Raw genomic sequence first — 27037 nt, forward strand, 5'->3', positions numbered from 1 at the left:
GTTACACAGGAAACAGGGAATGTCTTTGAAGCATGGACGTGAACACATGAGCAGCAGCGAGGCCAGTACGAGCGCTTTGGTGTTTGTGCATTTTAAACTGTTTTCTTGAAGAAAAAAAAGATGTGCCCAGAGGTTAGACAAGTTTCAAAATGCAGCAGGTCAGGTTCGCTGTTTAATTGGAGACATTATTATCCTGTAATAATTCACACTTGGCATATTGTTTACACTGAGTACTGAAGTAAACCAGTGGAGGTGTCAAGTGGGACACAGTGTGAGGCTCTTAAATACAAGGCCATCATTAATTCACATTTGAACTTTTGAAAGTGTCAAGTTCACTCTGCTAACACATGACTGTACTGCACAGTACAGCTAAAGTCACATCATCAAGTTTGCAGATGACACAACAGTGGTGGGTCTCATCACCAACAACGGTGAGTCTGAATACAGAGAGGAGGTACAACACCTGGTGGACTGATGCCAGATCAACAACCTGTCTCTAAATGTTCAGAAGACTAAAGAGACGGTTGTTAACTTCAGGAAGACTGCGCATCAACGGATCTGCTGTTGAGTTGGTCAACAATGGGAAGTTCCTGGGTGCGCACATATCAAATGACCGCTCCTGGAACCTGAACACCACCACCATCACTGAAGAAAGCCCAACAACGTCTTCACTTTCTTTGGAGGCTGAACAAGGCCAGTCTCCCTCCTCGCATCCTCACATCTTTTTACTGGGGAATCATTGAGAGCGTTCTCATTCCTCACTATCTGGTACGGGTACTGCACTTTTGCTGAAAAGAAGTCTCTGCAGCGGATAGTGAGGACAGCAGAGAGAATCATTGGAGGCCCTTTCCCACCCATCTCCCAGCTCTACAACAAACACATCATCCGATGTGCGATCAGCATCCTGAAGGACACTTTCCACCGCTCACACGCACTGTTCTCCCTTCTTCCATCTGGCAGACGGTTTCACAGCATCAAAACTGTAACGGCCAGACACTGTAAGAGCTTCATCCCCCAAGCACTCAGAGGCCTCAACTACCACCAAAGGGCCGATAAACATAAACACTTATACAACCAAACACTTTGACAAACATAAAGACCTCTACAAACATTTTTACAGTACTCACCAGAAGACTCAATAATAACAACACAAACTTTCACATCTATATTATGCTATACTTGCACGTTTTACATCTTTCACGTGTCTTCGTCTTGTCTTGTCCACAATATCCTGCCCATAACTTGAACCTAGTAATCAACACCAACATCTCACTTAACTGTAACTGCACATGATCACTTTTTATTGTCTTTTGTCCGTGTTTATTATACATAGATATAGTTAGTATTAGTACCTTTTCATCTTTTTCATTTAACTTAAATATAGTGAGTTATTATTTATTTGTAATTTACAGTTTTATATCCCCTGTAGATATATTTTGATACTCCTATAAATGCACCATCGGGGGTTTGGGGTGAAATGGTATTTCGATACGCTGTATACTGTGAATATTGTTGTATTGACAATAAAGATCTTGTATCTTGAATCTTTTCCCGTCGTCTATTCTGGAATGAGGATTGTCACGGTTTTAAGTTATGTGTGATGATGATGATGATGATGAAGCAGAAGACAAACTAAGTGTGGACAGATTATTAATAGAGGCAGCCTGATATTGTGATTTATTTAGCTTAAAAGATAGAATAAGTTTGACATTAACTTCATGCAGGACAAATGTACTTATTTATGAGCAATTATACAAACTTCATATAAAAATAAATGGCAATTAATTTTTTTATTTGATAACATTTAATTTTACAATAATGGATTACACAGAACTGGACAATAAATGTCATTACACTAGATGTCTTTCTGAAAGTGCTCCAACTACTTTTAAGGAAGTAAGTCCTTCACTGTTATCTTCTTCAGTGCCATGTGGCAGGAAAAAGCAGAGCAGCTACCTTAACTCTACTAGTACAGAATGCAATACAATGCAAAACGCCTTGAGGTTACTGTTGTTGTGAATTAAATTCAATAACAACTGAATTTCATTTTTAGCTTATTCAGTAGTCCATCTAGTTTTTTCCCCTAAATCTGCTGCTTGGAAATGGTACTCCTGAGAGCTGGAAAGCGAACCAAAACTATAAATCTTCTTGATCATAAAACAAAAAAAAAACAAAACAGATTTTTTTATTTATGCTCTGTAGGGCTGAAGAGAAAGGCAGATGTGAACATTGTACTCTTAAAACTGCAGCATTAAGTCCTAAAAAAAGACTTTAAAAGATAAACAAAAGCACAATATTTAACAGTTTCACTGATTTTCGGAAAACTTATTTTTTTACCAAGTCTATTTTGAAACATATTCCATAAAATATAAATGGAGCAACTGCTACAATTGAGCTTTTTACACATAAAATATAATAAATGAGCTGAAAGGAAAGAAAGAAGTTATGGATGCTACTAACCACTCTCCCGTCCTCCTGTCTTCATGCTGATTGAGTCTCCTCAGCACTCTCTCCTCTCTCTTCTCCTCCCTGCGCCTCCTCTGCCTCCTGCAGGCCAGCGCTCTGTAAAACTCCCTCTGTTTCAGCTCCTTCAGTCGCTGCAGGACAAGCAGAGTGATTAACAGAAGCAGATGCAGTCGTATCAGGGCTGCATTAAAAAGGAGATGTAAGAGGTCAAATGGATAATACATTAAAAAGATGAATTTAAATGTTTAATTTGTGAGGTAAGTGGGTGGGGTTATCAGTCTTGTGTATCTGCTCTGTCTGTAAGCATGTGTGTGTGCCTTGTTTGTGCATGTGTGTCTATATGCGCCGTCTAAGTCAGCCAGTGTCAGCTTTAGTAGAGTCCAGACCAGCTTAATTCACTTATTGAGCTCTGTCTGCAAGCTGTCTGCAGACCGGAGATACTGATACAGTGTGCAAGTGTCATTTGTGCCCGTGTGTGTGTGTGCCTATGTGTGTGTCACAAATAATAATAATGATAATAATATACCTGTGGGTTCACATCTCAAATAGACAGATGACAAGAGACAGACAGCAAGGCGGGCGGAGACACCAGCAAATAGATAAACAGACATAAATAGACAGACAGATAAAACATGGAGGCAGGCAGGCAGACAGACGGACAAACAGAGGGACAAAGAGACAGGCTGGAAGACAGATACTGTGGGGTTTGTTAAAGTTTGTTATGTAGCCTGTGATTTTTCATGGAAGGTGTACATACAGTGTGAAGGGTGGACAGAATGACAGGAAGCCTCACGGTAGACTGTAACAACACGACAAACTAGGGCTGAATCAACACCGTTAGCATACAGTCAACCGTTAAACTGTGAAACATGTGGACTGGTTTACAGCATATCAATATAAATACGAACATTTGAAAAAAAAAAAAAAACCCATGACAGTTTCCTGTAATACTGATGATTTTGCCTATTAACCTGCGGTGGAATGAAGGCTATGTCATATTCCAAGAATGGTTGGCATACTCTTTTGTGCAAACTGAGCCCAAATGCTCTTTTTTGCTAACATTTGAGTGATTATAGCAGCGTATTTTTTAGCATTGATTTAGGCCACATTCATTCATAACACACATATTTACTACGTACTTTTAAACCTATTTTTAAAAACCTTTCACGCACTTACAGGAAAATTCAGGGTATTCAGGGGAAATGTGGGGTTAGGTATCATGCCCAAGGACACTTTGACACTTTGTGGAATAGAACCAGTGTCCTTCCAGATGGTCAAGCTGCACTTAATCCTAAGCTACATCCATTCAGGTGTGCCCTACATACCAAATCATGTTGTAGAATGATTTCTTCTTTCTGGGGTTTTTCTTGCATATTTTCTTGCATATATATATATATATATATATATATATATATATATATATATATATATATATATATATATATATATATATATATATACAGATAATTCATGCGATTAACTGATTATCCACATTTTTTTAAAAACTAAAATTTCATCAACCAGCTCAGATTAATGTCAGACCTTTTGAATAAATAAATCACTTAAGTATAACCTGTCTGACAAAATGAAGTATACTAACAGATCACAAATCAAAAAATCATGCTGTGATCTAAAGAAACAGATGAGAAACAAAGCCATCTATCAGTCTGGAAAAACATTATAGAGCATTTTATAAGGCTTTGGGACTCCAGTGAACCACGATGAGAGCCATTATCCACAAATGGAGTAAACAGTGGAACAGTGGAACAATGGTGAACCTTACCAGGAGTTGCTGGCCAACCAAAATTACTCTAAGAGCGCATCAACAACTCATCCAGGAGGTCACAAAGGAATATAAAGAAAACATCCAAAGAGCTGCAGGCCTCAGTTGTCTTTGTCAGTGTTCATGAGTCAACAATAAGAAAGAGAGTGGGCAAGAATGGCATCCATGAGTTTCAAGGCAAAAACCACCTTTGGGAAAATATTCAGTGTACTGAAAAGACAAAAGTCGAATGTTTTGGAAAGTTTGAGACTCGTTACATCTGGTGTAAAACTAACACAGCATTTTACGTCATACAAACAGTCAAACATGGCGGAGGTAGTGTAATGGTCTGGGGCTGCTTTGCTTCTTTGGGACCTGACGACTTGCTGTAACTGATGCTATCACGAATTCTGATGTCTGACCATCAGTTTCAGATTCATTATCAGTTGTTGCAAACATTTGATTACAGTTCTTGCAGGCCAGGGTGGCACAACACCCAACACAGGTACTTTTAGATACAGTTCTTTTCTCTGAATAAATGAACTGATCATTTAATAACTGTATTTTGTATTTACTTGTGTTTAATATCAAAATATGTTTGATGATCTGAACATGTTAGTCTAAGAAAGATACAAAAATAAGAGATTAAGAATCACAGCATTATACATGCTCTACAACCAGCTGGGAACATGAAAGTCGCCCATTGCGAACAGTAGAACCTCTAGGAGTCTGTTTTAGGAGAATACATAATGATTTTTTTCATCAAAATTTCATGTTGTCACATTTAGCTGAATACAGTTTGAGTGATAAACAAAAATAAGCTATTTCCCAAAACAGAAACATGATATTAACGGATTTTCTGTTTTTTCCCCTGTTTGTTTTCAGTAATTAATTTACCCTGTGGTACACAGCAAGATAATCAAATCAGAGGAATTTCCATGTACTTTACATTGTATCAGCTGGGATACTGAAGCGTCATTACTCAGATGTGAAGCTATCAACCAATGCATAGTGATTATAAAACAAACACTTCCCTCCAATCCCAGCATCATGTAGCAAATTCCTTTTTAAAAAAAATATATTAGTCTTACTGCTGTATTAGCAGCATTTTTAAATTAGACATCTCCTTTTGTGTGAATCTTTTTTGTGAATATTTCTAAAGGGGGCCCTGGTTCAAGGGATCCTTACGCTTAATATTCAGCCACAATCCAAGGCTGCATTTTTTCCTCCCATGCTGATATTGTTATGTAGTGGAAATGATGCTGACCATGTGAACTGTAGATAAATTACTGCTGGCAATAGCAAACTGGGAATAACAACTTACCCCAAACATAATATAATCAATTTGAGTGTTTCACTACACTACACCATATAGAACATGAACAATAGATTTGAGATTTGAGATCCACATCGAACAGTACAGTTTGTATACAAAGGGATACTGTATCTAGAAAGATCATCAGCTGTAAAGCATTGGCCGAAAGTCGGTAGTTTCACCTCGAGGATTATTGTTTCCTTTAAGATTCACAGTGCTGGAGTGCACAGCACACACAAGAAATGATGTGTCACCTTTCTGCTACTGACAGGTCTCACTGTTTAATTTATATATTTTATAAGATAAAAAAAATATGTCTCTGTAAGCAGCATATATAGGATAAACTGTGCATGGTTGTTTTTCTCAGTCTGGCTCGTTTCATCTGTCACAGCAGCACACCAAGCGCTGGTGACGTAGCCCCTCTGCAAACCACTTCATTTCTAAAAGAAGATGGGACCGTGACTGACCGTGAACCAAAAGATGGGCAGCTTAGCCGAGTGTGTGCAGGCTAGAGAATATTAGTGCTGGAAAATCCATTTCCTGCAAGTGTTGCAGTCTCGAACAATATGCCCTAAATGCTCCGCATCCTCAAGTAAACCTAATAACTCTGACACACAGCTAACTGTGAAAAATATTATGCCTCTTTCATCACTTGCAAGTGAACAAATGGTAATTGCAGCAAATACATTCCTCCCAGCACCTATAATTTTGTAAACACCCAAACAGCTGCAAGTTCTCAGAGTTGCCTTCCTCCACATCTCTCTTTTTTACATCCAACTGAAGAGAGAAAAATAATGAGAGAAGAAAGAATGTTGCAGCAATGCGACAATTTCACATATTTAGTTTAGGTAAGCAGGCTGCCTTATTGATAATCTTTATGTTTTTATTTAATTAGGAGAATTTGTACTGTTGATTTTAACCTCAAATGACCCTGTTTGCCTACTATTGGCTTTATAGATTTCATTTAATCTATAGGTCTTACTCTATAGAGATATAGAGCTTCTGAATATCTTCATGAGGAATGTCTATTCATGCTGGTTAGTCAACCACAAGATTAAAACCACTGACAGGAGGATAATAACATTGATCACCTCATTACAATGCAATGTCCAGCTGGGAAATCTTGTGAAATAATAGGACTGAAAGCTATATTCTCTTGGGTGAAAGTCCAGCATCTGACTTACGCCATTGCACCTTCCTCCTCTGGACTTTGTTTCTTATCACAATTTACTAAGTTGAAACCTGACACTTCAGTGTGTAGATTTATGAGTAACCAACACACGTGGAGCTCTTTGGCATTGATTCTCCAAGCCTTTGAACTCTGCTACAGTAACGAACACCATTTTTCCAAATGATATTTCCTCATTTGGTGTTTTGTTGATGATGGAAAACACATTAGTCTAATGTCTTCCTTAAGACTTCAATTCAATTCTAGTGACTGTTTCTAGGATACAATTCACATCATTTTCAAACTTATCAAATATGTGACCCCTCATACCCTATCGATATGATTACTGTCATCCTAGAAGACACTCCTCCCATTAGGACAGAAATGTGTCATCATATGATGAACGTGATCACTCAGAACATCTTTGTATTGATTTGTGTTGACCTTATCTTCTAAGAAGACCCAAACCATGTCGCCCACCGTCAACTATCTGTACATAGAAAGTCAAACCAATGACTGCTTTTGCCCAATAAAATAACTCGTATATATTAAACACTGATTTTTTCAGTGTTTACTCTTACTTTTTTATATTATTTTCTTTCTCTCTTTCTCAAGTGCAAATGGCCTGTGGATGATATGTATAAAATCCAATATAACATTATACATTATTTTGGGGGCATAATACTGATATACAGTGGGCTGTGTCATCAGATAAAACCGCCATGCATTATGTGAAAAAAATCAATTGTTAATGGATTTTAAAAAAAGAGGAGAAGAATATTTGTCTTTGGCGAGTCTTGTAAGTTGAATATCTGACTGGTTGTGATACTTAATCACATTGATACGAAAATCATTTTTAAAAAATCTAATGCTGCCAAAAAACAGTTGTCCTTATTGATTTGTAACATCAGCCACAATAGTCTAACACACACGGGCTGTGTAACTGTTAAAGGGACAACAGTTTTAAACAAACTAGCTAAATTTCTGCTTCAGATCTCTTGGCATATATATGAAGTATATACATTCAATAACTGTAGCAAGGAACTAATAAACACTCATTTGCCACTTTCTTAGGTACACCTCTTCAACTTCTTGTTAATGAAAATCTCTAATGAGCCACTCACATGGCAGCAACTCAGCAATTCAGGACAAGGGATGAAATGTAATTTAAGTGACATTAAGTGTAGGCGGTCGGAGTATTTCAACAACGTCTGATCCACTGGATTTTTTACACAAAACCATCTTTAGGGTTTACAGAAAACAGACCAGATAGAGAAACTCTACAGTGAGCGGCAGTTGTCTCGGTGGAAACACCTTGCTGATGTCAGAAGTCAGAGGAAAATAGCCAGACTGCATTTACCTGAGAGAGGCAACAGCAACTCGAATAACCAGTTACAAGCAAGATATGCAGAAGAGCATCTCTGAACACACAACAACTTTGATAGCAATGGATTTCAGCAGGAGAAGACCACAACAGGTGCCACTGATGTAGACTAAAAACAGGTAAGTGAGGCTACAATTCACACAGGTTCACCAAAATTGGTCAATAGAAGATTGGGAAATGCTGCCTGATATGAGGAGCCCAGATTTATGCTGCAACATCTGGATGGTAGGGTAAAAACTTGGCATATGCAGCATGAAAACCTAAAGCCATCCTGCCTTTTATCAGCAGTCCATGCTGGTGGTGGTGTAATGGTTTGTGGGATACTTGCTGCACTTACCTCCCTTTGAGCCTCTTAGTACCAACGTACCAACTGAGCATCGTTTAAACTCTACAGCCCGTCTGAATGTTGTTGCTGACACTGTCCATTCCTTCAAGATCACAGTGTGCCCATCTTTTCCAACAAGATGGAATGCACCATGTCACAAAGCTTAAGTAATCTCACACTGGTTTCTTGAACAGCACAATGAGTTCACTGTATTTCAGTGGCCTCCGGAGTAATGGGACCTCAGTCCAACACTGCACCTTTGGGATGTGGTGGAATGGGAGATTCTCATTATTATCATACAGCCACCAAATCTGCAGCAACTATATTATGCAATAATGAAATCGTGGACTAAAATATCTGAGCAATGTTTCCAGCACCTTCGTGAATCTATGTCATGAAATTTTAAAGTAGTTCTGAAAGCTAGCAAGGTGTGCCTAATAAAGTGTCTGGTGTGTGTAATTTTGTTGAATACGAATATATTTGAAAAGTAGATCAAAAAATATATTTCAACACACATAAAGTTGTTCAAACCTCTGGTTTCTTCTCTTGAGTGTGTGCTTTCCCTCTCGCTCTCTACCACAGAGAGCTAATTACTGTAAACTCAGCTTTTTTATTTTTTTTGCTTTTTTTAGCACCACTTGGTCAAAAGATGCTTTGATACATTTTCTCTGCTCATCACAGAGGAAAGAAAAATCCAGGCTTCATGGTTTGATGTTCTGCTTGCTTGTCTTGTTTGCCTATATGCTCTGCTTCTGTGCGGTGTGTGGGGCAGACCATCAGGTCAGCTGCAGACACTTTGGCCCAGCGTTTCATCCATAAAACTAAACCGTTCATTGGACCTTTGGGGGCCCTTGTTCCATATGCATCTTTCCTTCGTGCCACTCAACATTCCCACCAGCGTACTGTTCACTAATCCACTCACACTTTCTCTGTACTGATAAAACTGACTTCCAGAGCTCACGGTCGTCTTTGTGTTGGTATTTTTATGTTAATTTCATGTTTTTTGTTAAAATAAATTAGTATTTACTGGCCTTCACCCTGTGTCTCTGTCTCTTTTCATGGCTTCTGAGCTGAGGTCTTGGCAATTTGCATATATTAAGAATATTATTATCCATATTAATCACATTATAATAGTGGATTACCAAACAACGGGCTTTGCCTAGTGCTACTCTGTCACCATGTCCACTCCAAGTAAAAAAAAAGAGCTAATCCTGTCATAATGTAACTGTCAGTTCTTCCATGAAATGAATCAGAAGTGCTGCAATTTTTAGTCATAGTGGTCATGAGGATGGATACGGTTTTGTGTTAGTGGGATTTTGTAGACCACAGCGAGTGTTCTGCCGTGTGTCTGAAACCAGACTCGAGTGCTTGTTGTGGCACTGGGATGTAATAAATCCATGACCTTGGTCTGGAAGGTTTAAGGTGTTCTGTGGCAGGATAAACCAGACCTCTGGGTGCCTTGTTAAGGTGGCATGACTCACCTGCTTGTGGTGATGGTCGTAGGAGTTGATGTGGTTGTCAAACTGTTGGTGTCTCAGATACTGCTTATCGCAGAGCTCACAGTAAAACGTTGAGTCCCCCTCCTCCTACCGAGAGAAAAAGGTGAGAAGGAAATCAGACAAGGAGAAAGGAGTGAAAGTCTTAATATGAAAATATAATTTCTTATATTGTGTCTATATTGTAACCTTGGGAGTTATTGCTCCATTAACAAGACATATGGCTCTTTATTCTCAGTTTATGATGATTTTTTACAAGAAAAATATTCATTTTTTAAATGGTACTTTTTGAAGCATGTCCCCAAAGTTTTCTTTATTTTATGTGCAAAAGGATTCTGGTTAGTGAAAAGGGAGTACAGTGTAAAAAAAAGGAGAAAAACAAAGATGAATCTGTACCACACAAAGTTTCTTTCCAGATTAATTTTCTGCAAACTACCACAGTTTTATCTCTTAAAATGTTTGGCTATAGCTTCCTCCTCTACACACTTTTTCCTTTGGACCGTTGAAAATGAAAGATTTTAAAAACAGACTTAAATCATTCTTTTTTAATAAAGCTTATAGTTAGGGCCAAATCAAACTCAGAATTTCTGTGATACACAGACCATTTCTTCCCCACCCTCCTCTATTTACTTCCTAGGTGTTTTTACACCATCTCTGCATGTCATAAAACTGTGTCTTCTCTGTGTAGTGCTTTGTCACTGGGAGGCATCTAATTGAAAACCTACTGGGTTTCCATACTGGTTGTCTGTTTCTCTGTGTTGGCCCTGTGACAGGCTGGTGACCTGTGCAGGGTGTACTCTGTCTCTTGCCCTATCATAGCTGGGATAGGCTCCAGCAGCCCATGACCCTGAATTGGATAATCAGAAAAGAATGGATGGATGAAGTGAATTGAACTAGCTGAATGTATTGACTGGATACTGAAACCTTGACTCTTCAGTATGTCCATTGCCATCATGGTATCTTGAACCCTGGCAGGAAGGTTAGGGTGAAAGACGAAGGGCCCCCCAGGTTTATACAGTAGCAGCCTGTCACTGACAAGAGTAGAAACCCTACTTACCGTAGCATGCCTTGCTTTATCATCCATTTTAGAAGGGACCATAATTTTCTAAATGAATATCATGGTATAATACACAAGACTTGCAATCAGTGACTGAGACTGTAAACTCTTCTTAAACTGTTACTCAAGTCATAGTCTGAGTGAAAAGTGAAGTCATATTCTCAAGGACTTCTTTACAGTTGGACTTCTTTTGTGCAACAAGAGACGTCACCCGAGTGCTGGTCATTAGAGTTAATGCAGATCTGAGATCTTTTCGATTTGTCTATGTGTGCAGACCATAATGAATTTTAGGTAATGGTTTTTCTGTGTAAACACTCTGGTTATTACAGAATAAGAAAAAAGATTTGTAAACCCTCTAATATATATTTTCTACATATCTCCAATAAACATGACCTAAACATCATCAGATCTGCACACAAGTCCTATAAGGCGATAAAGAGAACCCAATTAAACAAATGTAATGAAAATATCATTACTGGTGATTGTATTTTTCTGGGCTAGATGACATTTTAAAATACATAACACTATTCAGATCACAAGGCATGCAGCTTTTAAAAAATGTAGAGTTTGTTAAATTAGATTGAAAATGGTCCTTTTCACAATATCCCAACAGAGATTACAAAAATTACTAATACTAAAGCACTGTAAAATATTAACTAGCTAATATGATTTCTGCATTCAAAACATCTGATCAAGATATTAAATACAATGCATAAATGTATGTGAAGGCCCTGAAGGTGTTTTGAGAGAAGTAGCTGATTACAAAGATGTAGATTGTTATGCAAAACCAAACAAACTAACAAAGCCTCAGAGTTACACAGACTGTTTTTATTTTCATCTTATTGCACAGGATAAAAAAATAAATATATGAACTTCAAGGACCTTCAGGCTACATGATTTAACTGTGAAAAAGCCCAGTTTGCATGATGAAAACTTTTAGTTTTGATACCCTTAAGGAATTTGACTTCTGCCAAGTGGAATTTAAAATGCAGATGTTTTTCATATTGCCATTTTCACATAAAGGGGACCAATGATGCTCATTTTCATATCCTTTATGTAATCTTCGGGTCTGCTACAGTAGCTTTGAATATCTCATTGTTCAAAATCAAGGATTATTTTGATGTTATACTCTGCACTGGTGCAGCCACTTTTAGTTTATGCCCTGTCTGTAGCATTTTAGCATCCTTTCCTCTTCCTTTAAGCCAGCCTTGCCCCTTATTAGCACAAGGATTGAATGTGCCTACAGCCAGGGCTCTGTGCTTGGGATGAGCATATAAGGGATATCCCATCTGTCTGATGTCTTACAGTTCAAAGTGTACAAAAAACTGAGCATTTAGAGCAGTCTGAAATTTTTTCGCTCACAGGGATCGAATGCACATACAGGGACTTCAAAATTTGGCCATGTTTAATATGAGCATCCCCAATTCTAGTGAATAGTTTACCAAAAATAATTAAAAGCACTTTAGCTGTGCAATTTGTAAAGTGTAAATGTATCTTATGACCATGTCTAAAGCAGATTCTGCCTCATATTCTCTTTCCCTATCGAAGAGGAAGAGAAGAAAGAAAACCGCATTAAGCCGCCTGCAGATTATTAAATTATTAGCCGTAGACACAAAAAATCAGTTCCCAGCCATTTAGATTATTTAAAGAAAAATAAAATTTGACTCATCAGATGAAGACGGAAAAGTACATTTCAAAGTGTGTTTGCATATTTATAAATCATAATTGTGAAAGTTGGCCATAGAAGCAAGATGAAAACAAAATGTGTTTGTGGAAAATCCCTCTGTGTTGGCTGGAGTGGTAAATTACAGCCATAGCCAGTATAGGTTGTAAAATGCGTTTATGGGGATGTGTATTCATCATACTCAAGCTTTTAATTTGTTACCTGTCATATTGTGTGTGCGTGAGTGTTTGTGTGTGTGTGTCTGTGTGTGTGTGTGTTCATTGTTGAGTTTGTCATTTGGAGTGATGCTGTCTCTATTGCTTCCGATGGCTAATGGGCCCTTCAATCACAATTATTGATCAGCAATCTGAGTGTCTGAGTGAACACACACACACACACACAAACAAGTTGATACACACCTAAATATACACGCACAAAAAAAAACACACACATTTTTGCAAACCCATATGCGATAATTTGTCTTTATAGAGAACATACAGAAGAGTGTCTACAGCCCATGTGCCTTTACAAATGCAATGCAAGATTTTAACACACATGCACACACGCACACACACAGACACACATTCTCCATTAATGGAAGATTGATTTATCTTTAAAAGTAGGGAAAACTCAATCTGTGACACGACCTTCAGTGGAGGTCTGGGTACTCGGCTGTGTGTGTGTGTGTGTGTGTGTGTGTGTGTGTGTGTGTGTGTGTGTGTGTGTGTGTGTGTGTGTGTGTGTGTGTGTGTGTGTGTGTGTGTGTGTGTGTGTGTGTGTGTGCGTGTGTGTGTGCGTGTGTGCGTGTCACAGATTGCATAAGTTGGAAAATTCCAACTTTTTGTCTCTAAAAATCGAGAAGCTTCCTGAGCTCTGTGAGCATTGTGAAGAGGTCTGTGGGAGAGGAGGGGCCGGAGACAGAAAGACAAAGACAGAAAATGTGATAGAGGACAGACAGAGACAAACAGGAAGACTGTGACAAAAGCAGAGGGGAAACACAGACAACCTCCCTTAATCCCTCAACGTCCCAGAACGGCTGCCATCCTCTGCCATTACCGCAGGGATCTCCTCCTTTACTCAGCATTAGCTCATCAGAGAAGTGATTACCGTAGCTACCATAATTCCATTAACTAACAAATTTATGTTGCATTATTCTATTACACAACGAAACATTACATTTGCATTATTTAATCAAAGACGGCATAGGTTTGCATTATGTCATTAAAGATGTCGTTGGGTTGCATTAAGCCCGCTGAGGATGGGTTTCCATGTCCATTACACATGACTTGCTGGATAGCTTGGAAATTGCTGCTCAGTAAACTCAAATTAAAACACATTACAGTTTAGAAGCTTTTGGTGCACTGCTGTGCAACAAAATAAAGATGTTTTCTTGTTGTTCTTTGAAAATCTCATTCCTTTTTTTATTTAATTCTTTTCTTTTTTTAGTTCAGTTATGGGAGAGCTTTGTGGAAGAGTTTGGGAAATTGTCTGACCTGTAGAGTGAATGAATTTTTTAAAACCCTTTGGACAAACTCTCAGATGCACAGCTGTGAGGCGAAAAAGTAACCTCCCAAATCCACACTACATCTTACAAGCACAGTTTTCAGTGTGAAAAACAATTTCTGAATAGCTGCTCAGTCAGACCACACGTATAAAAAAATAAAAACTCAGCTAACTGAAGTGGAGGTGAGTCACGACATATCAGTCAATCTCCAAACGCTGGTAAACAACTGCATTTAAAAATACAGATGTGATGCTGGCAGCTGCATTCCCTGCTTTAATTTCCAGTTTATTTCAGTGGTCAGGTGTTTGGTTCATGAGAGAATGAGCATAATATCTCAGTGTTCTGCTTTGTGACCTAAGTGGGTGATTGGTAATTCATCCATCTGTGTCTGTTCAAGCATTACTCAAACATTATTCAGTTGCAGATGAGTTTGAAGAGACTTAAGTAAAAGTAGCTGCAGTAACATTGTCTCGGCTGTTTGACTCTCTATGTCTTTACACACCACTGTGCACTTAAATATTAGTTATTATTAATCTCTGGCTCTCTTCCACAGGACGTTTTTTGTCCTGTCTTTCTCCCCTCATCCTCAAACCGTGGCGTCCCCCCCATGAAGCTAGTGCCTTCCTGTTAAAAGGGAGTTTTTCCTTCCCACTGTCACCAAGTGCTTGCTCATAAAGGGTCATCTGATTGTTGGAGTTTTCTCTGTATTATTGTAGGGTCTTCACCTTAAAAAATAAAGTGCCTTGAGGCAACTGTTGTTGTAATTTGATGCCATATGAATACAACTGAACTGAAACTCTTCATGACACACCAGGAAAAAAAGAAAAAGAAAAAACAGGGAATTCACTTTCAAGCACTTTCACCAAATTTACTAAATAATATAAACAAATAGCATATTTCCCTACTTCTGTGTGGAGCTTGCATGCTCTCCCTGTGCTTGCAGAGGTTCTCTCTAGCTGCTCCCACATTCTAAGTACATGCATATTTGGTTAATTGGTGATTAGTTCACTCTGAATTAGTCACAGGTGTGAATGTGAGCATGAATGGTTTTCTGTCTCCTGTGCTGGCTCTACGATAGACTGGCAACCTGTCTCGTGTACTGGACCCTATCCTAGTGCACAAGCCTGAATTGGATAAGCAGTTAAAAAGATGGATGGATGGAAAAGCAAAAGCAATTCTGATGGACCTTCATCTTGTCAACTTACTAACATGCCAATATGAACCAATATGAACCTATTGGCTAGTCTGCTGACTTGATTTTCTGGGTACAACTCCCAGTTTTTAGGGATTCTGGTCTAGCCACGATCGTGGATTCTACAGCCAGTGTATTGTATCTATACCCTATAATGAATTTCCAATTCTTTCATTTCTAATACTTTAAAATGAAAATTGATGCTTTCAAGATTGTATTTTGGTACCTGCGTGCAGCATGTTCAAACATGACTAGTCACCAGAAATAAATCAAAAACTAGAAGGCTTCTGGTACCGAAGGTCTTGTCCCTTAGTTACAAATTTTACATATTTATATGATGATATTTGTTTATAGACATTTACAAGAAGTCAGTGGGTAAATTGTAAATAAGATACAACCATTAGACGCAGAGCAACATGAGCATCCTCTTGATGTCATGATTTTGGACACTTGACTAATGTTGTAAGGTTGTAATGAAGCTATTTAGAGGAAAAGATGACTTTCTCCACAGACCTACAGACAGCTGGTATACATTTGTCTGAATTTGTGTTTCCTTTTTCATATTATGAGACCAAAACAGGGCTTATATCTGCTTGGAGATGCAGAATTGTCTGTTATGCCTTGTTACTGTAATTGTCAACATCCGATTAGACCTGAGTGTTTCATCTTGACTCCTCTGCTTTTTTTTTTACATTTCAAGTTGAAGAAAATATATAAAAGAAATGGAATAAAAAGCATCAAATAGTCCACATTTTGCCTCGCTCAACTCAATATCTTGAAATGTTTTACTTTTGCTGAAACAAAGCTGACGGCTGTAACTAATTTGATTTTCGATGTCTTGTAACTGGCTTGATAAGTCTGAAGTGTGAAGTGAAGCCCCTCTGCAGCTTTTTTCCTGCCTCGCATGCTCGCTGAGCTGCTCCTGTAAATGACTTTCTTACTGACAGATTTCTCTTCCTCTGTCTCCCTCAGGGTTATGTTCTTTCTCCAAGCTTGTACTTTCTTAACACTAATGACAAACCACAGTCAGGATGTAGATAGACGCTTTTATCAGGTTTAAGGGAATAAAAAGAAGAATATTGATCATTTCATGCTGCCCGTGGTGTGGCATAATCATCACCTCAATGCACTAAAAATTTGGGACAAGGTCAAAACATTTTTCAAAAAAAAGAAAGAAATGAAAGAAAGATGAATTATTGAATATTTTCTGTCAGTGTATGAAGAAAAAGACAAGATCTGTAGGAAATGCTGCGGCATTTGTTCCCCTTTATACCGAATGAGCTCTTTAAATGTTCTTTCACTGCTTATAATGAATACCGGCTGATGTGACAACTAGGTGATAAGTAGCCTGGAAGGTTAGCGGCATTCAATAAGAAAAACTGAGTCAACCTTTTAAAGAGCATGCAGCAAGGAAAGATGAAGTCACTGCTCACTACTAGTAAGGCCTCTGTGTAATATCTCAGAGTGCCAAAAGTCAATAAAATATGTAATATAAGTAAATATGGGGTTACTTTATTACCACCGACCAAAGAATGACACATTTTTTATTGATCATCTTTTCAAAGGGCTATATGGAGCTATTGACTCGTGTGCTGTTATTTTGTGTCTTTATATCAAACGCAGTTATAATTTTCTGTGCGTTTGATCAGTTTTATTTATGTGTGGTTTTGGCGGGTTTTTTCATCATAACATCCCTTCTGGAAAAATAAAGGCTTGCAATAAAAAAGGAAAATCAAATTCAGTTAAATGACACTGTTCTCGTGTGTGTGTCGTGTGTGTGTCATGTGCGTGTAGTCGGGATAAGTATGTTCTAATTGCAAGAAGAAGGAAACATGGTTCACCATTTTACCAAATGTACCACTCACCAAGAAGGGCTTATTATATTATATTATATTATATTATATTATATTATATATTATATTATATTATATTATATTATATTATATTATATTATATTATATTATATTATATTATATTATCTGTAGGTTCTGGTCTTCTAGAGGGGAAATAAGCATTTATTAATTTGTTGTGAGAAGATCCAGGCCTTCACATTATGGCAGACCAGCTCTATTATAGTTTAGAAACTAACAGACTCAGTTTGAGAGCTACAGAAATGTATTTTACCTTCAGTGGATAAATATAAAAACCCTTCCAATTTAAGGCTAAAAATGAGAGTTTCAGTCCCTTTATTTCCTCCATGAGTCTTCAGTTGATGAGGGCTTTGCAAGGTCTGGTAGTCCGGCAAATATTGTCCCTTGTTCATTTACTGGAGATTGGAAATGGTTCAAGAACGGAATGACCCGTCCTGCTCGAAGATGTACAGACAAGCTCATGTACATATAACTGAAAACTGAATTGGTTGCTCTTTGAAAATAACAGTGTTGGTTTAAGGGAGGTAAGCTGATTTAGAAAGAAAGAAAGTAAACATAGTATTTGCAGTAAAGGTCTTTTTATAGCCTTGATGCTGTTCTATAGGAATTAAAGGCAACCTATTTGGATCAAGTCCAGGTATGCATTTCTATTTGTTGGACTCTAACAGAGCAGCTTTACATGCCCTCCAAGTCATCCAAGTCTTTTTAGCTTCACCCTCCCTCAAAGCCAACTTCCTTCCAAACAGCTCTGCTCTGTATGATATCATGGAAAACCAAGAACAAAATTCTATATATAAATAAAATGCATATGCTCATTTCATTATTTGAAACTATGGCCACCTTTAACATAAACGTCCACCATTATAAGTATTTAATATATAGGAAAAGTTAAAAACAAACAGTTGTTTAAAAGAAAGCTGTCTCGATATTGTGTACATATTCTTGTCATACATAGAGTTTAAATCACTGATGCCAGTAATGACTTTGTTTAAAAAAAAATATATGAAAAAATCAAAGTTAGATTTGCATGTTAACAGGCTCGGGAAAAGACATTCAAGGGAAAAATGGGCAATGCAAAGAACACTTGTCTGCATATAACACTTTGCAAGAGTCTTGAGTCTTCTTTATGGTTTACTAGGAAAATGGGAAAATGCTGCAGCAATATACTGAAACATATATAGGAATACAGCATATAGTATCACCACAGCCTGAACCCTTTTAGGCAGCTTTATTGTAATTTTTTAAGCAGACTTCGGGAATACTTCTCCAGGCTTCTTGAAGGACATTCTTCTTTGGATGTAGAAGGACTGGACTGAAAGTAAAACACTGAAAAACCTTCAGAAAGTCCAGAGAAATATTCTTAAGTCTCAAGACCACTTAAAAAAGTCTGCATCTCAAGAGGCAAAATACAAAGAAATGAGGGATGTAGCTCAAGACTTTTGCACTATTATTATCATTATCATTATTATTATTAATCAGGGTAATAATTTTATATTGCTATAGGTAACTTGCTTTACTTTCAGTATCCACTGATGTGAATTTATGTCAGAAGAGCTGCACAGAAATGTTTGGCTGCGTTTCAACGCTTTGCTCTGGGGAGCACACTCCTGCTCACTCAGCTGTTGGAGCTGCTGCATTTCGGTTAGCCAAAACAACTTCTTGTTTTGTACATGCAGGGGACCTGTGGGATTACTACACATTTTATAACATGTTGTCAGAGTCAAAGTATGCTGGTAGAGTCAGAGTTTCTGCACTGAGGGACTGCAACAAAGACAGGCTACTGCTGCTGCTTTAGCCTAAAAGCAACACCAGTAGCTGGGACTATAAAGGCCGAGCCCCCCCCCCCCCCGACTGGATGCGTCTGTGCTTCACCTGCTTATCGCGCTGCAGTGAGGTCTTCTCTGGACTCTGTCTTTTTATGCTGTTGCTGACAACAGCACTGAAAGGATGTGTGTGGAGTGTAAAAGGGCTCAAAATTGTCCTGGGTGTCAAACTGAAGGAAACTGCTGGACAGCAAGAACTATTATTGGCATTTAAAAATGACTTATTGAGTCTTTCTGCAGTGATTTAAACAAGGTGTGCATCAGTCATGGTTTTTCGATTTTGATCATGCTTAGCCTCGGGCGATTCTCTGTGATCCCTTTTCATTGCTGTCAGTTTAACTTCCTCCCTTTGTTGGTTTTCTCCCCAATTTCCTCCACCACCTGTTCTTGATCAGTTAATCGCTCTCCCCAGCGTACACACTCCCCTGTTTCCCTCGCCAGATTGTCTTGTCACTGTCCAGTCAAGCTTCCAAGTGGATATTCCTTGAGCTAGATTTGACTCCTTGTGTTTTTCTTTCCCAGCATTTATCCCACGTGGGTGGTTTTTTCCCTATTTTTTTACCGATTTTAAATTTTTCTTGCAAGTTTTTCATAGTGTGATTCTACTCACGTGTGACCTTTTACCAGAATAATTTGCCTTTCTGACTGGGAAACCATGTATGACCATTGGTAACTTAGAAAATAAGGTTTTGATTTGATACTTTGCATTGTTTCATGTTTTTGGTTTGTTTGTTTTTGCGCCCTCTTCCTCATTGAATTAATACATCATCAGATGATCATCATCATCTTTGGTGTCATTACATCACACAGTAAGTTCAACTACAGTCAAAGAAGACACTTCTACACTGAGATAAAAAGTGCAACACAAAGTGATCAGTGCAACACCCACAACTTGATGTCTATTAGATCCATGAGTTTTTACGATTGTTAAAATCTCATTAATCTGTACTTTTAGAAGCAGTGAAACTGGATCTAAGCTATTCTGTCTCTAGGTTGCATGAATAAACACAGTCACAAATTCATTATGTTTGTTGCATTATCAGAAATGCATTATATTATTTGGTGTTTATGGCTAAGACAGGCTAGTATAAGGATATCTTACTCGGTTTACTTGGTTGTTACAAATGTGGTTATTATTGTGTTGGTGGGACAGCATGCTTTCTGCAGTTAGACATTAAAGGCTGCAGCCAAGTAAATGTACTTTGGTTTGAGTGTTTGCTTCATTCATACTGGCAGCCAAGTAGAAAAACATTTGTCAGCTTCGTGGTTGAAATAACAACTAGTAGATTTAGGGAATATCAGATGGCTACAAGTTCTCCTGCGTGAAGACGAGCCAAAAAATAAGTGCCAAAATGGCTCCAAAGCCACCATTGCTGGCACTTTACTAGAAGTAAAATCCAAGAGTACAACTAATTACAAGAGACATAGACAGTATGACCTGGTCTGTTTATTTATACATGCTTTAAATTAGAAGCCCATTATCCTTTTTTTTTAAAAGGCACAATTTAGGCTTCTGTATATCTGGAATGATTATGGGTCTAGAAATAGGTGTAAGCCACTTGAGAGTAATGTGTGAATGCTCGTCCTTGAGTGTATTTTTGTCATTGTATGTCAAAACAATGTGAACATTGTGAAATATGGTACAGTACATGCAGGATCTCTGAAGTGGAGAGATTTTCAGTTTGTAAAGGATGCTGAAGTGGTAATTAACGACTCATGCAACCAGCACAGACTGACATCCACCTAATTAGAACAAAGACACTGGAAGGTATTTTTGTAAAACGTGCACACCTGGTGGCTCAAAATGATACTGATCCAACATAATGTCTCTCACAGAAAAGTGACAAATTGTTCTTACCTCCAAGTTATCACATATTGATATTTACTCAGAACACATTTCCACTTAGAGGTTAGCCATTTACCATTAACTTTTTTCATCTTCTTGTGTTGTCAAGTAGACTTCAATGTGTTTGCTGGTGTTTTCACAGAACCATTTAACAAAGGAGGAGAAACCTTTTTGCAAATTGAAGAAATTTGTTCTTTATCATGTGGTTCAAATTGTTCAAGAGTGTATATATATCCAAATCCCTTTCCCTAAACATAACCAAGCAGACAAAGTGCCTAAACACAACCAAACCAAATGTGGAAAATCAGTTCAATCTATGATTCTGTCCCCACTTAGTGTCATCGATGAGTACAAACTGTGTCCATAGACGGGTATAAGATTGCAGTTGCAAGTGGGGCAATTAGCTTCCCCCGAATGGTGTCTGGGTTCCCCTCAGTGATTTGGGTGAACCACTGCTTTCCTGCATAGTAGTGTGGCATCTAACTAGGATGCCTCCTGGACGTTTTCTATGGGAAGGTGGTTTAGAGAATAACCAACTGGGAGAGGACCCCGGGGCAGGCCCAGGACATGCTGGAGAGATTATGTGTCTCAGGTGACTTGGGAAGGCTTCATTATCCTCCCATATGAGCGGAGGGAGCTTTCTGGCGAGAGGGCGCTCTGGGCATCTCTGTTTAGACTGCTGCCCCTGCGACCCAGAGCCTGATAAGTGGGAGAAAATGAATGAATATATGGATGGATGGATCAAAGTAAAATAAGTGGAAAAATAGTGGTCCCAAAAGGGATATGAACCCCCTTCTTCTCAAATCGAGAGATTATGCCAACAACATCACTATGCAAATTTGACTCATCTGGCAAAATGGTATTCAGGAGCCTTATTGTGCATGTTACCTGGTGAGAAAGCTCCAGTCCAAGTATTAGTATGTGAAAAGTTGGGAAAGTTTTCCATCAAATGGGGAATCCAAACACAGAAATACACAAACAAGCAGTATTAACAGTCAGGGTGCTTCATGACTTTATAGAGCTTTAAACTGACACCAATTTCTTTAGACCCACAACACATGAGGAGTTTTAACCTCAGAAGAGATGTCGTGCTAAAGATGTCAAACATATGGAAGTGCCTCTGGCTTCATGTCCATAACAGATTTTATGCACTTTTTACAAGTTGTGTTGCATAAACAGGGTGAGGATGTGTAACATCTGGAATGGGGCTGTGCTGCAAACACATTTAAACTGATGTTTCTGGCTAGTTTTGACAATAGCACCCCCAAAGAGCAGCTTATATAATGTGGATGATAAATACTGCGTCCTACTCTGTGCTCGAACATCCCAGCTGGGGATTCAAACCTGAATTGGCCATCCTTACAATGGTTTTGCAAATCAGTTGTTTTTTAAACTTTGAAGACTTTGAAATGTTTTTGTACATTTATTGAACTGCTGTCCCCTGGTTGACTCACACTGTTTTGTCCCTGCAGTGCCTTGTTAATTGCAACAAATTAACCCAATTATCTTAATGGGACATTACCTCGTTATAGAACTATGATTGACCTCAGTCGGAACCAGGTAATTGCGGAAACATCAACAGGTCTCTGGGATAATGTGTGGCAGCCATTAATGCATGACAGAAATATTCCACGAAGATTTAATTTGATATTTTAGAGGTTTTAATATTTCTGGATGATACAGAGACAGAAATATCTAATATATGGTCTCTGTAAAAGACTGAATTTAATTTATTTCTGTTATTTTTTTTTTTTATTTTGTCACAGATTAAAAAAATAATAATAATACCCAGCCTGAAGACACTATTACTTCTAAAAATGTCTTATACATTATTTTGTGAGACCTAAATGTCAATGACAATATCAATACTTTCATGAAAGACTTCTACATCTACATTATGGTTTAAGTAGCATTTTTATGTTACTCATATTTCACCTTTTTAACAGTAAAATTGGGTTTGGGTTATAAAATAACTTTTTCTATAGATTTTTATTACATTTCTTTAATAAAATTTCAATGAAACTTCAAATACACCATTTAGGTTATTTAATGTTTTGCCATAAATAACTGATGACCCAAAGATATTGAAACAAAAATGTCATATGTAAGTATATTTTCTTTTAAAAAGAAAGATATGGCAGAGGCAGAATATGAAAACAAATCTACAAGGTTCAGAATGAATGGTAGCTAACTTGTAAGGATTAACATGAATAAACATCTCTTTTATTCTGTTATTGTCAGTGGTCCAAAACATTTCTTAATTCTTAACAGACATTTCATTAAATAAATAATATTTTACTTATCATAATAAGGACACTGTAAAAGAAAATGTGATTCATACTCAGCTTCTCCCAAGTGACATAACTTGCATAACCTGCTGCCCTCCTGTATATTTGTAAATCTGCCAAATTTAAGAGAAAAAAGCAGGCGTCCTGTTTGCTGCTGGTGCAACTAAAGATCTTTGACCATTTGATAAATTTGCATAACGTTTTGGGCCATAGTTATGCTTGATCTAAATATAGAAAAAAAAATATGTGGCCATCTTAGATGATAAATTATATATATATATTAGATATTTAACAACTGCACTGGAGCTCCAGAGCCCACTAAGAATTGTTTGATTGACTAAAAAAAACTATCCTTCTTATTCTACTGTGGTGGAGTAATTTAACATGAAAACACAAAACATGAGTGTAATCATTCATCATTTGATATTTTCAATATATTGATCCAGAAATCTATCCCATAACTATATCCCAGCTCAGGCAACAATTATTAGTAATTTAGACACCTACATGTTTACCACAAGGAAACAAGAGGTTCACTTGATTGCATCTCTAAACCTTTTCTTTCATGGAAATTACACAATTAAAAAAATCCTTTGTGCCTGAAAATGGCTTCGATGTATCTCTACGCCCCCTTAAATATGTGCAGATCTATGCATCTATGAATATGCAAATTGTTCTTTGCTTCGGTCTCCACCGTCCCTCCACCATGAGCATACCTGCTCACCTTCGACTCTGCAGAAACCATTTGAAAGTATGCAGTGGGAAGTTATATAATTGGAGTACTTCAATAGTTCATGCTCAAACTGAAAAACAATACTGAACAATAACAAGAAGAGTTGTTCTGGGTTGTCTTCATGGGAATGTATTTGATGTATTAGTCTTTATGGTAGAAGTGGAGTGAAAATTACTAAAATGAGCCTTAACAAACAGATAAAAATGTTCTGCCAGTGTTATATTAGCTGAACCTTCATTCCTGAAGCCTGCTTTGAATAGACAGCCCCACCCTGGAGTTGTTTGAAATTATTCTATCGGTTTGTTATTTATAAACAGATGTCTGAATCTTTGTTTTTGAGGCTTCCTTTGGTCCACTGCACTCGCTTTGTAGTAAAGGAGTGGTCAGTGGCCCCAAGTCTGCCTACCCAGCACAACCTATAAGTGCTTGGTCATAGAGCTGAAGATACCACCAGTATTATTTATCTGGTAGACCTTTCTTGCAGATTCTACTTGAGTCTACTCTTTTTAATTGCAAATATTTGACCAGCGGAACAAAACTTACCCATTACCTTTTTGGTATTTTAGCTTTTAAAACAGTTGAAAAAAATGTTCTTTTATAAATTGTATCAGATTTATTTTCTCATTAATTGAAGGTTATCATGGTACCTCATGGTACACTTTGATATGGGAATCACTCTAAACTATAAAGAAATCATACAGGTGAATGATCAAAAAAATTGACTATTTGTCCAGCTGCAATTTGCCACACAGACACAGAGTGAGACATCAGTTTCTGTACCATAATGGTCCCAGCAAGGGAGCCGTACAGAAACTGTCCCACTCCTCCACTGTAATTTCATGGCAACGCTCACCTGTGGTGTCGGCTCTTTTGTCTCATTCATCCCTTTATTCATCCCCTATTTTCTTGTTTTTTAACTAATATTTGAAACGTTAGCAACTATTAATAATATTTTGTATATTTTTTAATCTAATTTTTTCACATGACAATTTTTTCATAATCCTCTATTCTCATAAAATTTAAATGAATGAGTTTTAAAATGTTCTTCCAAAGTGTTTGTGTCATTTCACTTATCTACCAAATTTAGAAAATAAAACTTTTTCATTTCTAACATTTTAACCAAATCTAATTTTTTGGGTTTCCTTTAGATGCCTAAAAAATTGTATGTTAATTCCTCAGCGAGCTTTGTCCACCTTTTTAGTTAGCAGCTCTTGTTTGGTAAAAATTTCCTAAATTGCAAGTTTGTTCACTATATGTATTTCAGAGGTGCTTAATTAATAATGTTCTACAATGCTGTAATGAGTAGAGGCTGTGCTTTTTAAGTCAGCTGCACATGCAAAAATTATTCTGCACAGCAGCATGCAGCTTAACATGTAGTTGAGGAAAATGTTTCTAAGATAAATTTTGTATTGGATGAGTGTTTACCCCTTTATTAAAAATAACGATATTTAGTTTTCTTTAGGGACCTACAGAGAAAATTACATGTTTTTGATGATTCAGCAAAACCTGATATTGTGGTCAGTGATAATTCCTGCAAGAATATCTTCACATAGCAACTAGTCAAGTTTAGGGGATGATTGCGGTTTATTAAACAATAAAACACAATCTTCTGTGCTAATTTAGCAAATTTGCTTGTGAGATTTCTGGCTGGGATCTCCGTGAAACATCCTCTCTCCTTGGCTGGTCAGCTCTGCAGCCGTGACTGGATTCACAATTTTTAGCAGCCAATTTGATTTCTTGCCTGCCAAATTACTTTTTGGATCACAAAAGTCAGATCAAACGCAGGTGGGCTACCTTCCAGAGTGGCTAGTAGACCTGACAGACTTAAAGCCAAAGTCAAAATGCACACAAACACCCACTCTCATGTGCACAGCCTGCCACCCACACACAGAGAGATACACACACTCAGAAACTCTCTCTGTGTCTTGATGGCGAATATTTCATGGCTCATTTGTCTGAGTGTCTGAACAACAGAAAGCAAGAGAGACAGAGAGATAAAAACTAATGATAGAGACATGAAGAGAGAGGATGAATAATAGAAAGAAAAGATGAGAGGGAGTGCGAATAATAATGAAAAGAGAAGATGAGACAGTAGAGGGAGAATGGGTGTTGAAGTAATGATGCAGGAATAACATCCTCCTTATTGTCTCAGCGTGTCTATGTGTCTCCTATCTTAGTCTTATTCTGTCTCTTCCCCTTGCCTCTCCATATCTCCGTCTTTCTTTGCCGGTCTCTCATCTTTCAAGTCATTTCATCATCAGCCATGCGGCAGAGACAAGGCCGAGTCAAAAATCACTCAGAGACATTTTTTTTTTTCAGATTTTCACTTGAACCAAGACCGCAAAGGACCTCTTTGTGGTTTACATCAATGGATAGCTTACTAAACATGCCTACTGAAGATGATCCATGACACAAACAAATACCAACCGAACAGAGATTAAACAATCAGAATGAGCCAGAAAATGACCATAAAGAGATACAAAATCACTACAAAAAGATAGAAAATATAGGCACATAGAGAAAGGATATTACCATAAGAGCAAAAAAAAAAAAAGATAACATATCACAGCAAAATGGCAATGCAGACACTTAAAAAGACCAAATACACAAAATAACAACCAAATCACTCAAGAAGTGAAAAATGAGCACAAAGAGATTCTAAATGACTACAAAGACAACCAAAATTGACAAAAAATTGTCATAAAAGAGATGCAGAATTGCCATAATTGTCCATGAAATGGTGCAAAATGGCCAGGGAAGGCATGAATTTACACCAGAGCAACACAAAATGACAAAAAAATGGTCAAATGAAGAGCAATACTATATAAAATTACATCAAATAAACACAATATTTTGCAAAGTATGACCAAAAAACAAAATGTCAATCAATAGACACAAAGTAACTAAAAGGATGTGCTACTGGCAAAATGGAAATGGAATGGCCACAAAGAAATGATCATCATTACAAACAGAAAAATGGGTGTGCAATATCCATAATTAGACACAAATGACCAGAATAAGATCGTAAATTGCAATACACTTAAATCCTAGCAAAGCAGCAAAAAATGGACACAAAGAACCTGAAAATGACTATGCAGACGGTCCTAATCTCCAAAAACAGACACAAAATGACTGCAAAGAGAT

General features: G+C 37.6%; 1 protein-coding gene across 1 annotated transcript in view; it reads right to left on the minus strand.

The window, feature by feature from the left end:
- Positions 1-27037, minus strand: part of LOC116309924 — an 83278-nt gene that overhangs the window by 15104 nt on the left and 41137 nt on the right. Inside the window, exons 2-3 of the mRNA XM_039621384.1 lie at positions 9902-10006; positions 2461-2597 (exon numbers count right to left, since the gene is read on the minus strand). Coding sequence (XP_039477318.1) covers positions 2461-2597; positions 9902-10006 — 242 coding nt within the window. The remainder of the gene's footprint in view (positions 1-2460; positions 2598-9901; positions 10007-27037) is intronic.

This window comes from Oreochromis aureus, linkage group 13 (assembly GCF_013358895.1).
Source record: "Oreochromis aureus strain Israel breed Guangdong linkage group 13, ZZ_aureus, whole genome shotgun sequence".
Classification (NCBI taxonomy): domain Eukaryota; kingdom Metazoa; phylum Chordata; class Actinopteri; order Cichliformes; family Cichlidae; genus Oreochromis; species Oreochromis aureus.